At 38.7% G+C, this 15,892-nt stretch overlaps 1 protein-coding gene across 8 annotated transcripts in view; it reads right to left on the bottom strand.

The window, feature by feature from the left end:
* Positions 1 to 1,732: 1,732 nt before the first annotated feature.
* FAM114A1 (family with sequence similarity 114 member A1) overlaps positions 1,733 to 15,892 on the bottom strand; it is a 69,589-nt gene continuing 55,429 nt past the window's right edge. For 4 of the 8 annotated variants that reach the window (XM_057502153.1, XM_036908476.2, XM_036908477.2 and 1 more), the window contains 5 exons: positions 14,171 to 14,332; positions 13,196 to 13,335; positions 10,721 to 10,793; positions 7,130 to 7,183; positions 1,733 to 5,431 (listed from right to left, as the gene is read on the bottom strand). In XM_057502153.1, the coding sequence (XP_057358136.1) occupies positions 5,330 to 5,431; positions 7,130 to 7,183; positions 10,721 to 10,793; positions 13,196 to 13,335; positions 14,171 to 14,332 (531 nt within the window). In that variant the 3' untranslated portion in view covers positions 1,733 to 5,329. The other 4 variants (XM_057502154.1, XM_057502152.1, XM_057502151.1 and 1 more) reach the window with 4 other exon arrangements.

Here is a 15,892-nt window from a genome sequence, read left to right as displayed (position 1 = left end):
TAATAGTAGCTACCTCATAAGGTCGATGTTGGGGATTAAATGAGATGGTGGAGGTAAGGTGTCTGGAACTCAATAAATAAGGATGCCACCCCCCCATCATCACAGTCACCGTGACCACCACTACCACCACCATCAGGGTCACCATTATTTCTTGGGCTAACTAGGCAACAGCACCTAGATCAGGGACAAGAAGGAATTATTTAGTACATCTTTAAAAGGTTTATCAGTATCTCACGGAACTTGAAGGTTCACCTGAAAGGCTGCCTAGGCAAGCCGTTAATCTTCAAGTCAAGGAAAGCATTAAAACCCCAATGCTCCAGGCAGGTGGAAGAGGGTTAAGGATATTCGGGAAGAGTGGTTTACAAATGGGCTTCCCTGGCCCCAGAGAAGGGAGAGGGGGAGGAGGAAATGGAACCATTTGAGGAATATCAAGGGTACCTGTGAGACAGAAGCGCTGTGTTCATGACGGCCAGGTAGCTGCTTGATGTAAACGTCTGTGAAGCGGTGAAGAGGCCTGTGGGGAGAACAGTCTGGGGGCCTAAAACTGCACTTGGCTTCATTGCGTCTCTTTAGTTCCAGTTTGTTCTCTGTTGCATGGAAACAATGGAAGCTGACGAAGCTGACGACCACAGTCTTCAGCTACAAAACCACCTCTCGTGGATGAAGAGAGCTAAACATCTAAGTGTTCAGATATCTCTAAAAATAATGTTAGGTTTCTCTTTCAGGGGAGGCTGTGGATGATGGTTTAAAATGCTAGCTAGGCAGGCCAGACTGACCTGGGTTTGATTCCTAGCTGTGTTACTAGTTGGGTAACATGGGGTGAGTTATGTAGTTTCTTTGGTCTCAGTGTTCCCCTTTGGGAATACTATCCACCCAATAGGGTAGTTACCGAGATTAACTGGGATAATGCATATGAGACACTCAGCATCGTGCCCAAGCCCATAGTAAATACTTATGAATTATTGTTATTGAGATCTTCTGGATGCATTGTTTTCTGGTGGGATAAATGGGGAAGGGATAGTATTAAGTGTAGAGAAAGGGGAGAAGAGATTTGGAAAAGAAAGGCCGAACTTTAAAAGCTGATCCAGAGAGAGGTATTTAATGACTGTCAAAAAAAATTATTATAATTCTGAGAGAAAAAGGGTAAAGATGGCAGGGACTCAAAGGCAGAGGCTTAGCTTTGCGTTTTGCCAAGGTTCCATCCATCTGGCCTTGGCTTTTACGCTTGCTTTTTCCTCCAAATGGCAGCTCTAGAAGCGTGGGGGTGAAACCCAGGTCAGGAAGATAGACCGTCTCTGCAGCCCCCTAACTTCTGTACTCAGTGAAGGCATATGAAAAACGTACATATTATTCTTTTGCAATATAGAATTCCTTTGAGACTAATAGAAAAGACAGGCCTGTCAAGTGAGTCAGCAGTGACCACAGGCGGGCATAATCCTATTGCGTCTTGGCTGACAGCTCATGCAGAAAAAAATATTCTTTGATCCAGACAAAGGTAAATGTAGCTCCAATCCCAACACAAAATCCTGGCCTTCCATAATCAGCTTCTATTCCCAGTCTATGATGACCCTAGCATCAGACATAGCAGAAAGACAATCAAAACAATTTTCTACTGTTGGGTTGTGATAATGTAATCATCGCCAAAGGTAAAACGCTCAAAGGGTAGAATAACTCAGATTATTTTCAGAACCAAGCAAAACAAAAGCAAACAAACAAAAAAACTGCAACGGTGTCTTTCCTCAGGTTTGTTTAATAGCAGATATTGTAATGAAGCATCTCTTATAGGTGAACATATAGAAAATGAACACAAAACTAAATAAGTTATGAGAGCTAGAAAAATAAAACAAATGGCTAACCACATGATTTTTTCTTTTATGTAAAGACTGGCTGGTCTGAATTCGCTCCTAGGGCTTTTTGAATGCTAATCAACTACAACACCAAGGCAAAATTACAGTTCCAAGATGGATTTTCAATATCTCTTCTGATGTGCCATTCCGAACACAGTAATTTAAGAAACCAAGTTGAACCTGAATGTGAGTATCAGAATATAGGGCATGCTTAAGAGGGAGACTGAAGGGTAATTTTTGCACTACAAAAATTAGTTTGACCTTGAGAAATACTTGCTCTCATAAAATTGAGTCTGGATTGAAATCCTGTATTATGATCCACCCCATATGTTCAGTGCATGTATATGTATACACACACACTTTTTTTTTTTTAGGATGGAAAAGAAATGTCATTTCACATTTTTGCTAAATTACTTCCCTATGAGGTTATATCCTAGATCCCTGGGATGGCTGTATTTGGAATCTGCCTGCTTTTGTTTCTAACTTAATCTCAGCATGGCCAGCCTGTGGAGAAGGTAGGTGACTTCCCAGATATTCAAGCACCTCAGGGCAGCTGATTTCTACAAAGCAAAGGAAAAACTCTTGTCTCTAGAGTCAGACCTCCACCTTACATTTACCCTTTCCTTTAGCCTGTCCAAGGCGGGGCTTCTTTTATTCCTGTGGGCTCTGCAGCTGAGGCGCATGGTTCCTTAGCTGGTGTTGCTGAGGCTGCTGCATGTCCCAGCTCACTCCTGCCACTGCCTCAGCCAGTCACCCCACTCATTTAATCATGAGCTTGATGTGCAGCTCAGTGAGAGACCCAGAGAAAAGAGAGCCTTCCATTCTCAGTAGCACAGAAGCTTAGGCCTCTGCTTTAAGATTTGGGACTCAATTTTGCCCTTTAGAGTCATATGTATCAATACCCCAAAGCAATTTTTCTTGGATGCATTTGCTTTGACTTTGAAATATGCTTTTGATGCTTTCTGTTTAATAAGACACAGGCCGAGGACTACATTCATTATTTAGGCTAGAACTTATTTTGCACTTGATGTAAGAAAAAAACCTGGCACACTTGTTCAGGGTAATTGCATAGAGTGAAATGAACCCAATTTATGTAAAGGATTATTAAATGAACATCAAATTTCCAAAGTAAGCCTGCTAAATCATTCATTCAGTAACTGATTGACACTTGTCCAGATCTGGATCCCATGTTTTGCCAGGTTTTAAAGTAAAGCAAAGCATCATTTTAATGTGATGGTGAAAAACAGCATTGAAAGAGAGCAATCCTGGAGGGGTTATGGGGGGGTGGATATATTTTAAGTGATTATTCTATCTTAAATAATGTAATTCACAGAACAGGGAGCTAGGCCCCAGGAACTATCTTTCAGCCTGTTTCCAACTGGCAACCTTTGACATTTATTAAAAGGTATGTAAATACAATGTAAATAAGTCAGCTACTTTGTAAAGAATAATTATCTCTTGTATTCTTTTACAGATTTCTATTTCATTTTATGATTAAAACTCTTGCTATCACTATAATGTACAATCACAGTATCAGTTGGTCACAGGGACAGCAGTACAGCAGGGAGAATATAGTCATTGATTCCGTAACATCTTTCTATGTTGATAGAACCACACTAGAGGGGGTGAGGATTTATAAGTATGGGTAACTGTTGAACCACTATGTTGTACATTTGAAACCAATACAAGATTCTATATCAATCATACTTCAATTAAAAAAAAACAAAAGAACCTTTTGCTATGTACTGAATGGTTGCAGTTGGGCATAGTTTAATTCTAGCTCCCTTGAAACTATTTGTTTCTTTTCCATTTGCCCTTAACATCTATAAGTCTGGTGCTAAAAAGTCTGATGTGAAGAAACTGTAAGTCTAAGTCCTTTCCTCTGCTCTACACATAAAAAAATCTAAAATTTCTGAAGAGGTAAAGGCAACATTTTCATCCATCATTCTCTAGATTTAATAGAAATATTTCAGGCAATCAAAAAGCAAGTAGAAAAAAAAACACCTTTAATTGATTCTTCAGAGAATTTTTTTCCAGATTGTAAATAAATTGTTCTTTTGTTTTCTATTTGGCTGTTTTAGGAGATACACAAATGAAACACAGGCCATAGGCAAATGAAATGCTAATAAGACATGGGATGGTACTGACATATCCCTATTTTGCCTGTTCGGAACAAAGGCATTCTATTCTATTAGGGGAATAAAAGCAAATGTGTGAATGAGGGATTTTCACTTTGCAGAAGTACAGGCTTCATTTGCCCTGGAGAAAGCCACTGGGTAATTGACATCTTGTGACAGTGTCTGTAAGGATATCAGTGGGCTCTGAACTAGGAGCATTAGATAGAATGCCCACCTGGAATGAACTCGTGGAGCTCAGGAGAACTGCCCGTTGACAGTGGGTCTCTGGCTGCAGGGTCTGGCGGCCTCTCAGGGATCAATATACCAGTGAGCCAACCTACACGTCAGTGATTCCTGCCCTTAGAGGCAATGATAGTATTTGTCACAGGTGAGTGTGATCTGTGTATTCAGGGACCAGCTTGATTCAACTGCAGAAGACTAAAAAATACAGACAGAGGGGTCTACTGTGTTGAAACCCCTTTAATTTTCTATTAGAATGCTTCTAAGCTTTGTAATTTTTGCTATCATATACTTAGGGCTATAAGAACACAATTTTAAACCAAATCCTCTTTAGTATCCCTTTTCATATATATTTTCACCTCATATATAAAGTTTGAGATAGGAAAGTTCAAGGAGGGTGGAAAAATACAATAAACTGAAGGGCAGGACATTAAAAAGCAAGAATTTATCTTGCTCTTCAAATTTTTTAAGAGTTAGAAAATTTATTAGTATTTGTAAGCATTTTAAGAATTATTATAAATTCTTTTTCAGAATATTTGTCTCTAATGGGGTGAGATCATGTTCCTCTCTTGTGAGCACACAGTAGAAACTCAATAAATGCTTATTTTGAGAATGAATGGCTATAAAGAGATACTTATGTTCCTCTTTTATCATAATAGGCAATATCAACAAGAATGTTATCTTTTTCCATGATATTTATGAAACAAAACTTCATTCATTATAAATCAAAAACTGATTTGACGTAGTACTATAAGAATGGGGGATTTAAGGGATTACAGAAAAGTCTAGGATCTGCCCATGAATTTCTAACTACAGCATGCTTGGCCTGGAAAATGGAAATGAAAATTTGTGAATGAATTTCAGATTAAAGGAAATGATCAATACAAAGCTGGGAAACTTTAAATTAACCTAAAGAAAACACAATTATTTGTAAAAACAACCATATACATTAAGAGAAATGATACTCTCTTTCAACCTGCATTCTCAGTACTGTCTGTGCAAAACTGCATGTAGTGTTCTTAAATAGGCATCTGTGGCCAGATGCATAGAAAGCATCCCCTTAAATGATATTTATCAAAGCAATGTGGCCTGCTGTTCCTTTTAACTAGATGGAGTCTGGCCAGGTCACGGCTCTGCTTTTGAACAGCTGGTCTGGATGTGTGACACTTGCAGAATGGGCAGCAGCAGCTGGAAGGCATCCTGAATGTATGTTGTGCTATTGCAACCCTGCGGGAGGAGAAAGACGTGGTAGAAGGGTTATTTTCACAGTTTAAGCTTGACAATTTTTCCAATTTGATAATGCTCCCTCTCGTCAAATCTCATAATATTTTATAATATTTTTCTTGTAATGTTGATGCTTAAAGCAAATGTAAACACATTCCCTTTGGATGGAATGCACCTAGCTCTTCATTACTATACTAACAGAGAAGAATTCACTCAAAATGAGAGACAAGACGTTTCCGTAGACTTTGAGGGTACATCAGTATGTGTATATGCATGACCTGATATATCCAGTCTTACCAATCCTCTTTCCAGACCAACTCTACTTCCTATGAAGGAGACTCCAATGTGTCCTAACCTACAGATAATAAACAAGAACAGTGTACATAAAGCTAACCAGAGACATTATTGTGCAGTTATTCATAGCAAATCCTGGAACCCTGCATCCTCCCATGCATGTTGGTACCTTTTACTTGTTTTGGGTATTTGATGTGCTATTCTAATATACAGTATTACACAGAAAGGCCTTTTAAAGTTTCAGATAACTAGAACATGAGAAAACTTCTGCTGGGGGAGTGAATGAACATTTGATCTCATATTCTTCATGACCTGACATGGTAAATGAGTCTGTTAATGCCTTTTGGGTGAAAAGGAGAGATTTTCTTGTTCTATATTCTGCCTCTGTCTGCCGGGGTGTCCTCTTAGCTGTGTCTGTGTCTCCAGAACCTGCCCCTACAGCTCCTTGTCCCTTCTAGGCAACTGCACCCCACAGTGTGGCTGTGTCCTAAACAATAATACTTGGTGCCACCACTTTGTTAATTTTGTATCTTGGTAGTTTTCCTTAACAGTAAGGTATAATTCTTAAAAACACTGCTACAAATATGTAGGTAGCCCTCCCTGACTTGGCATTTGGTAACTTCCAAATTTTGCAATCGACAGCTTCTTCAGACAGCAAAAAACATATGTACTGCCCATGTTCTAACTCAGGTTCTTAACACCTTGAGGCTTCATCCAGGTGACTTGGAGGTACAGACGTGCCAGTTCCTTATCCTTCAGCTTTTAATGCGAAGGGTTTCTCCACTAGCCACAGCTTATGAGTCAAGAATGAGGCCCCCCGGGCCTCTTTTCTTCTCTTTTATATCACTGCTTCTGGCAAAGGCACAGGGCTGTCGGGGAAGCTTCAAGTCCATGTCACAAAGTCTTTGTGAGTGGGCAGCCCACAGAGTGAGCAGCCACAGACGGTAGTGCTTCTGGTCGCTGAAAGAGCAGAAGCTAGACAGTCTACTTGTCATTTCTGCCTGTTTGGAACTTAGACCCAGCTAAAGTGAAACTTATTGTGAATGCAGGTAAGTGCCCATTTTTACAAAAATCACCATGGAGCAAGAATCGCTCATTGCAGCCAATAATCATGGTGTTGTATCTGGTGTCAAAATTGACAGTAGAAATAAGCTTCTGCCAGAGGAAACAGCAACAGGAATAACGTGCAAGCTTAGTGTTTCTCTTTATAACCTTGAATTCTTGAAAATTAGGTATTGTTGCTTCACCCGAGGGTTTACAGCTGGTGGAACTACACAAATGTACTCAAAAAAGACTGTCGATGATAAAATTTAGAATTGCAATAATACTTGCTGCCTGGAGAAAGACAACTAAATGTAGCTTTAGTTTGCTTTGATCCAAAAGCACTTTCTTCCTGGGGCCACTTACCTCTAACAATACACTATTGATCATAGGGTTAAGGACTTCAGCCTTCTTGTTGCTCTGCAGAATTAAAAGGATGAAATTGACAGATTAGGTGCTCATACTAAGACTTGTCACATAAAATATCATATGCTGGCTTTGCTGAGGGACCTTTTAAGAGAGGAAGGGGAGGAAATGTTGAGGGCTTATTATAGACCAGGCTTCATATTTGGTGCTTCCTCTATATGATCTCATTTAATTTTGTAGAAATCCTAAAAGGTACCATGATAACCCTAATTTAAAGATGAGAAAATAGGAATCAGGGAGACTAACTTGTTTAAGTCACACAGCTAGAAACTGAAACTCAGACCTTTTTAACTATCTGCAGCTTGTAGCGGATCTGGGACTCAGGTGAGATGAGCGAGGCTGAGCTGTGCAAGTACAGGGTCAGATCCTGACTTCACTTAAAATATAGGTATTTTGTTCATTATGACTTTTTTGCATTCATTTTGATTTTTAAAAATATTGCATTAAAATATCTAGATGACTAAAGTTGTTTCTTTGTCTTTTTTGAGGGGCTCCCCTTAGATTCTGCAGTGGTGTTGAGTACCATAGTTGCCTATCCTAATCGAGCCCTGGTCCGTAGTCCTTTTTTTTTTTTCTTGTCCTTTTAAATGGAAACATGGGTACTTGGTTACAGGGTGTGTCTTCCAAATTAGCAGCAAAATTAAAAACATTCTTATATATGACATGCAAAATTAAAACATTCTTAAATATGGCATGCACTAGGTCTTCAGATCCTACTTTGCAAATCATGAATAAGCACAGAATACAGAGCCTGATATAAAGTAGGTATTCAAAAGTAGGAGCTAGTGTTGGTATCATCATCATTATTATTTCTACTATTGTTCTATCAATCAACAGTGTTCTCTATTTAAAAAATTCTATCTGTTCTTAGATAATCAGTAATTAAAGGGGTTGGAAAGAGAGGAGGTAATCTTAATAGGCTGCTTCCCTTACTGTACCTGGAAGACTTTATGATAAACAGAAGCATAAAAATGAAATAAATCTTCCCAGAGCAGCTCACTTTCACTGACATTACTCTGTAGAGGGCAAAGCAATGTCTTACTGGGGAAACCATAATGGAATCTTGGGAAAAAAAGTCTTCAAAAAGCCAGTTATTTTAGTAAGTAACCAGAAAATCCATTATGGTATTTGCTTTCATGTTTATTTGATTATCAATAAACCTCTAAAATATAATAAAAATGAGGGCAATAAAATGACATTGGTTCTTAGAATCAATGAGATGTGCAAGCAATTTAAATGGAGTCTGGAGAGCAATATACACTCATTAACTTCAAGTTATGAGTGATGGCGGTTGTAGAGAATAGGAGCAATAATGATGGAAATGATTCACCACAGCCTCAAATCAGGTGTATTGTTGTGGTCATGTGGCATTTCAATAAACTCTGTTTAGCTTAGCTTTCTCTTTCTCCAAAGTGATCATTTGTGTCTCCCTGATTTTGTGCATGCAAATATTTGTATACATGTGTGTACAATATATGTAAGTGTGTATATATAAGTTTTAGTACACACCCATCTGCCATAGCCTTGCTGCTAAAAATGCAGACTGTGGATCAGGAACATTGGTATCACTTGGGAGCTTGTTAGAATGTAGAATCTCAGTCCCCATCCTTCTACTGCATAAGAACCTGCATGTTAACAAGTTCTCTAGGTGACTTGCTTCCACATTAAGGTCTGAGAAATACTGTGCCAGAATACATTATGTTAAACAGAAAGGCAAGAAATACCATGAATATTAACTACTAATGTAAGTAAATTAATGTTTAACATGAATCATATAAGACATATAATACATACACATGCAGACATATACATCCTCCTCACAAGATAACCATAGATAATCAGACAGCTGGCTATCTGTCTGATGGAAGCCACCTCGGAGTTGAGAGATCGATAGAAAGCCTGGATGAATCAGTCCACCCCTCTGGCTCTCAGTTTCCCAACTAGTGAACTGTGGAAAGAGTGAGAAGAGGGCATAGAGGGTCTTGGGAAGCCAAGTCACCTAGGCAATCTCATCCCGATGAAGACCTCGCACCTCTCTGTGAACCTAGCAGTTATGCTGTCCATGGGCCCCAGTTAACTTAGACAACACTGAGCACACAAATGCATTTCATCAAGCCTACCGTGCCAATGCATTTCCACCTCCCCCTTTATTCTGCCTGCATTCAGTGAGGATCTTAATTCTGAGGGCCTGAAATTACACAACTATAAAAGATGATATTTACTAAATAAGAGACGCAAACCAGATTCCTTGACAACAGAATGATTAGGTAGTATATAGTTCATCCCTAATTGAGTGAGTATGGGAGACACACATCTCCTGACACTTAGGTCCAGAATCATTTCCACTTCTTTTGAGAGATTCTCTTGGCCTCAGGGGGTAGGGAGTGTACCCCAACAGTCAGCCGATCTACATGATATGACCCTGCCCCCAATTATGACTGGTGATACCAAGATGGACATCTGACCCACACTGATGAGCCTTTCAAACCTTCTCACCCAGGAACCTGGAATTTGAATGGACAGACACAGGGTCTGGGAACTGCTGTAACTGAGTCACATTAATAGCAACACTTTAGAGAGAAGATACATGAGCTCTGGTGCTGGGTCCCCACGGCTGTTCACACTCCATTACCTTTAATGAAGTCTCTTTTCTGTCTAAATATTTAGAACTTGTTTTTGTTACTTTCTGTTATGGGTTGAACTGTGTGCCCCCCAAAAAGACAAATTGAAGTCTTAACCTCCAGTAAATCAAGATGTGAACTTATTTGAAGATAGGTTTCTTGCAGATATAATTAGTTCAGATGAGGTCATACTGGCATACCTTAGCCCTATATGAGTGATGTCCTTAGAAGAGGGAAATTTGGACACAGAAATGCACAGAGAGAGGATGAGGTGAAGATGGAGCAAGAGACTGCAGTTATGCTGCCCTAAGCCAAAGAATGCCTGGGGCAACCAGCTGTTGGAAGAGGCAAGGAAGGAGCCTGCCCTATAGGCTGCAGGAGGGGAGCAGGGCACTGCTGACATCTTGATTTTAGATTTCCAGCCTCCAAAACTGTGAGAAGATAAATTTCTATTGCTTAAACCACCCAATTTGTGGTACTTGTCATAGCAGCCCTTGGAAACTAATACATTTGCAACAAAAAACACCCTAACTAAAAAAGGACGTAAAACCTGCTTTTTCTCATGGAAAAAGTCATCTACCCTTGAATCCTGGGCTTTAAAAGAAAACGTAGAAAGGTTAAAAAGGAAAATTTTCTCCTGTCTTCCCTGATCACACTAAGTTTCGAAAACGCACCCAACATCTCACATGTCTGGGATGGAGTGTTAGGGCTAGAACCCAGTTATATGGGAGCCCTAAACTGCTAATTGTTAGATAAAGTGCTCTTGGCCGGACTTCAGTAAACATCCAGGCAAAAGCTTCTCTTTGTAGAGCTATCAAAGAAGGCACTGCATCCTCTTCTTTTCATCACAGCTCCCCATAGACCCATCTCCCTTAAAAAGGTGAAAAAAGAATCAATGTTATAATCTTACCCCAACAGTGGTTAAAGAATTCATAAACTTCTTTGATAAGGAGGCCACTTCCTTGCACATTGCAGTAGTTAATCTGAAATACAAAAAACAAAAAAGGTTTGGGGATTTTCAATAAGGTAAATAATATAACCATCGAGACAATTACTGATATTGATATTATATTCCACTTAAAAGAATGGCACACAAGTTTCAAGAGGCTCTGTAGAAATATTTTCTTAATGATATTCCACAATTCACAATCATGGTTTAATCTAATCCTAGTTTTCTTTGCATTCTCATCTGAAGAATAATTATCTAACTCACTGCACCTCTTTTTAGAATCAAGAGCATATGCAGAAAAATATCAGGCTTGAGCTCCACATGCACAGGGATATAAGATTCTTGCCAAGTAGATTTTCTCCAGTTTTTTGTATTTTTAAAAAAATAATAATGAGCATTCACTGAGGTACTATGTTAAGAATTTCTGTATACATAATCATATTTAATGTTCATAGTGACCTTATAGTCACTTATGTTATTATTCCATTTTATAGATGAAGAAACTGACAAGAAGTTTAAGTAACTTGCTTAGGACATGCAGTAGTAAGTGATAGATACAGCTGGGATTCAAACTCAGATGTTTCTTGAAATCTTGATTAAAGATGCCTCAAAATAAAGATCCTATAGAATATGTTTTTAAGACTTACATCAAAACTCTAAGGTTATTCCAGTCATTCTAGTACTAGGATTTTACCCTAAGAAAATAATGTAAGATAGATACAAATATTTAACCAAAGCAATGTTTGTCATGACATTACAGATTATGACAAAAATTGAAAATAATCTAATTACATAATAATGTGTGTATTGTCTGATCTTTTAGACAATTGTTTATGACTTGTATGAATAGTGATTAAAATGCTATTAGAAAAACAATAACTCCAAGTTAAGATTCTTACATGTTAAAAGACCTAGTGATGTCAGAAGGGTAAATGTTATTTTGAGACATAGGGGTCCTGTCTAAGCTACGTATTCAAGTTTATTGAGCTATATTCATCTATCTACTAATCCACCTATCCACTCATTCATCCACCCATCCACCCATTTAAAAATTATCTGCAGAAAAGGTCAGGAGTAAGGACTGGGAATGGCCCAGGACCTTCTGTCTATGGACCAGGACCACTTGTCTTGACAGGTGGGTGAAAAGGCTCTTCTTTTATAGACAAATGTGAGGCCTATTACCCTTTGCTTGGTGCAGCTTGGTAAGGTTGGGGCAATCTGGACTGGCAATCAGAAAGAAGCTAAGAGTAAGGTCCTGTTATCCATATGCAGGGACTTCTGAACACCCTTCCCCTTTCAAATAAGTACTACAAATATAAAATAGCTCTTAGATGTTTTCCTCAATATTTTAAACTTTTCCTGTTTTGCCCTTTACTCTTCATTCTATACACTGAAGTAAGTATATATTCCTTCTAGGCATATTAAGAGCAGGATTGTGCAGTTCTTATAGTATTTTTGATTTTTTTCACATGTTTAGATATGAAAATCTAGGCAAATCCTTCTAAGTGAGGAAAATGTCATCCATAGTAGAAAGACACTAATATTGACTTTTTGGAAAGTTCTTCCACTAAAAATTTGTTCCCCAACCCACAATACCAAATGCAGTAATAAGCAAAGACTAGTTAGCTAGCAAAGTGAACGAGTGTGTTGAAATGTGTGTGTGTGTGTGTGTACCCATACATTTTTAGGAGGCTGTTATTTTGGCTCCTGGGTCTGTATAATAATGAGAGGATATCTGGACCTGTGCTAATTTTCTATATTGCAACATACAATCATAGGCACAAAAGCTAATGGGTTGTTTTTTACCTCCATACCAACTATTTTAATAAACTCTCCATACCAACTATTTTTATGCATACAAGTTACATATATATACTTTATTTCACTAGATAAACTAATAATAGCAGCCACTACTTATTGAAGAATATAACATATGACAGCACAAATGCACACATATGCAATCCCACAGTGAACTGGCTCATATCAGCGACTATCGCTGCCAGGATTCAGAATTTGCAGAGCTGGTAGGGAGACTGCGGGTGTGTTTGCATATTTTCATGAAGTTAGCTGAGAAGCTGAATTACAGTGCCTTTTCTCTATTCATGTGGTTTGTTGAAAATGTAATTATCCTCAAAGGTCTGTACTTCTAAGACTTTGATCTATTAAAATAAACACTTAGCTCTGAATAGTATAATGCGTCTTCCCTTAAATCTCTTCATAAATAATTCCTAGGATGTCTAGTTAATTATTATTATTCTTGCTAACATCGTTCAGTTCTTAAGAGAGTCCTTATTTCTCAAGATGTCCATAGAAAAAGAGAATTAGTTCCCATAGTCTAAATCATGAGTAGCTTAGGAGGTGTGTTTCTATGTGTTTATATTTGAACGGCACATATATATATAATTGGAAAAAATAAGAATTAAAAGTAATATTTACTTTATCAGAACTTTTGCTTGGTCCTGAGCTGGTTTTTCTTCTTCTTGTCCATGAAGAATTAATTCTGCTACTTTATGAAGCTGCTCGATACAGCGTGCTGTTACTTCTGCCAGACTTTCAATGGACAGCATGTATACTTGCTGAAATATATAAGTGAATGTAAGAAAATTTTCACTGAGCAGATGCTTTTTAAAAAACCCTATGACATTAAAAAAAAATTACATAGTTCTTGAAAATCAAAACAAAAACAAATATGACTTGACAAGTTTACCCAATGGTTAATGGGTGTATCTAAGGCTTTTGTGGGTAGAAATGCTGCCATAAAATGGAAGCACTACCAGGGACCCCAGGCAAGCCTTACTCAAGCTGTGTGCCTCAGAGCAATGCTGGGTACAGAGCAGGTAGGTGCTCAGGAATGGGTGTGGGATGGCAGCTGAATGAATGGACCTCAATGGACATTTTTCTTTCTAGTGGTTTAATTTAGAAAGTTACTTTCTCTAAAATTAAAATTTGATGTAAAATGAAGTTACTGCAAACACACTTTTGAACATAGGCATGTAATAAATGGCGCACATATAAACTTATTAAGCTGCAGAATAAAAACTGCAGCAATGAAATTTTTTTGGAAAAAGCTTCAATTACCTCCTTAGTTATGGGGCATAAAGCCATTTTATAGTTACAAATTTGCATATAAGATGGAATTTTAACCTAAAGATAAATCAATAGTGCTCTTAAAGATCTTTTTTCCTTTAAATTATAATTGCAAAGCTATGGAGAAAAGCTACAATATCTATGCTAAGTCACAAATTTTGGCATAGAGAAATTTTAGTGTTTATTACATTAATGCTCATATTTCTGTAAGGTGAAACAGAGGACAAATGAAAATGAAATGACTTCTCCTCACTTTAAATTAGGCTGCTAATAAAATCAACACAGTATTACTGCTCTTTAGGTGGACGACCTAAATAAATTCACCTCAACCGCCTTAGTTCTCCTTTCTTCCTTTGTGTCTTCTTTGGGGTTATCGGGTTTCTCTTCCTCTTCTTCCTTTTTAGTTTTCTCCTCTGACTCTTCGGCCACATCTACTGACACCACAGTCTGATCTTCTTCCACCCAGTCATGAGCTTTTTTCATAGCCTGCAAAGGCCCCCAACCAAAGCAAAAGGCATTTATTGTGCAAATATGGAGACTAGGAAGTTCCAATCCCAAGCCTAGACTCACGCTGCCCTAAATCTTTGAGGGTGGTTCTCTGTATGTTTATAAAGTCATGTGCAATTCCTTAACCTCCTTCAAACACCTTGTGTTGCTTTCTGGAAAATAGAAGGTAGGAAAAGGAGACAGAATAGACAGAAAGTATGGGGAGAACACTGCAGGGCTGGGGGACTTCTGAAAAAGCATTCTGAAAAAAAAAAAAAGATGTAGAGATAAGAGTAAAAATGACCGTCATCTTGGAAGATTGATAGTATATTTTTCACTTTTCATGATCAACTATAAAGGAGTAACAGTACTTTTTCTATACGTAAGTTATTTAATCAGGGTCATTGCTGAAGCAGATTTCCTCATTTGCTGGATCTCATGAAGCCTTCATGTTTCATGAGCCTAATAACGTATCAGGCTGGGAAGATGAAGGATGGGTCTGCTCCTCTCGGTCACACCAGGTCCTCGGACCTCACGGCGGAGGCGAGAAGAGCCGTTGGAAGCACCTGGCACTGCTCTGTGACTAGTTTAATCTCACATGAGCACAGTTTGAGCAACCTGTGGCCTAAAAAGTTATGGCTAAATTAAACAAGCAGAAACCACCTTCTCTATATGTTAGTTCCTGAATTTAGAAAGAGCAGAGACCCACCCTGCTTTTATCATGATAGTTTAAGCTGTTTGCTTAGGGGAAAGTTTTATCTGAGTTTATGTTAAATGTACTTCTCATCTTAAAGCTTATGTGTCAGAGTGCTGAATGGCAAGAGGGGCCAGACCCCAGCAAAACTCTGCCTGGCGTCTTCTTTTAGGTGCACAGCTTTACCTGATGATGTAAATAAACCAGTGGGTCCCTGGAGGCACCACACACACACACTGAGAGGTGACAGGTGCTGCACAGAGATGAATGAGGCAATTTCCCACTCTACTGAAGTCACTGGCCTGCCAGAATCACTGACCTCTATCAGAGATAAAGAGATCACTCATCTTTCCTCCTCACTGCCTCACTCTGCCCTTTCCTCTCCCACCTTGATAAGTGAGGGTCTATGTCAACTACTGCTTGTTAAAAAAAAGGGGAAAAAAGAGACAAAGAATGGGAAAAATAACACAGCTTTAAGTAATTAATAACCAGTGCCCTTGTTAGGAAACTCTGCAGCAAGACCTCGCATGAACTTGCAAAACATACTATGGTACTATTAGAGGAACCCAGCCCGATAGAGCTGGAACGTTCTCAGACACCACACAGCAACAGCATTTCAGGTGGGAGGGAACGTGGGGCTGACCTGGCTGAGGTGCTTCTCTCCAATTCTAGCGTGTCACTGCTGCAGGGGAGGGGAGATGAAATATGGTGGTTCTGTATCCCTCTTCCCTCCGTTATGCTGAAGATAAACACTGCTCTGCTCTAAAATTCTATTCTGAGGAGAAGTGACTTGTTCAAGGTCATAAGGTAATTACTGGTGAAGTTGCAACTAAAATGCAGGTCTCATGACACAGTCTAGCATGTTC

Source organism: Manis pentadactyla, chromosome 5 (assembly GCF_030020395.1).
Source record: "Manis pentadactyla isolate mManPen7 chromosome 5, mManPen7.hap1, whole genome shotgun sequence".
NCBI lineage: Eukaryota > Metazoa > Chordata > Mammalia > Pholidota > Manidae > Manis > Manis pentadactyla.
This window is presented reverse-complemented; position numbering and strand designations above follow the sequence as displayed.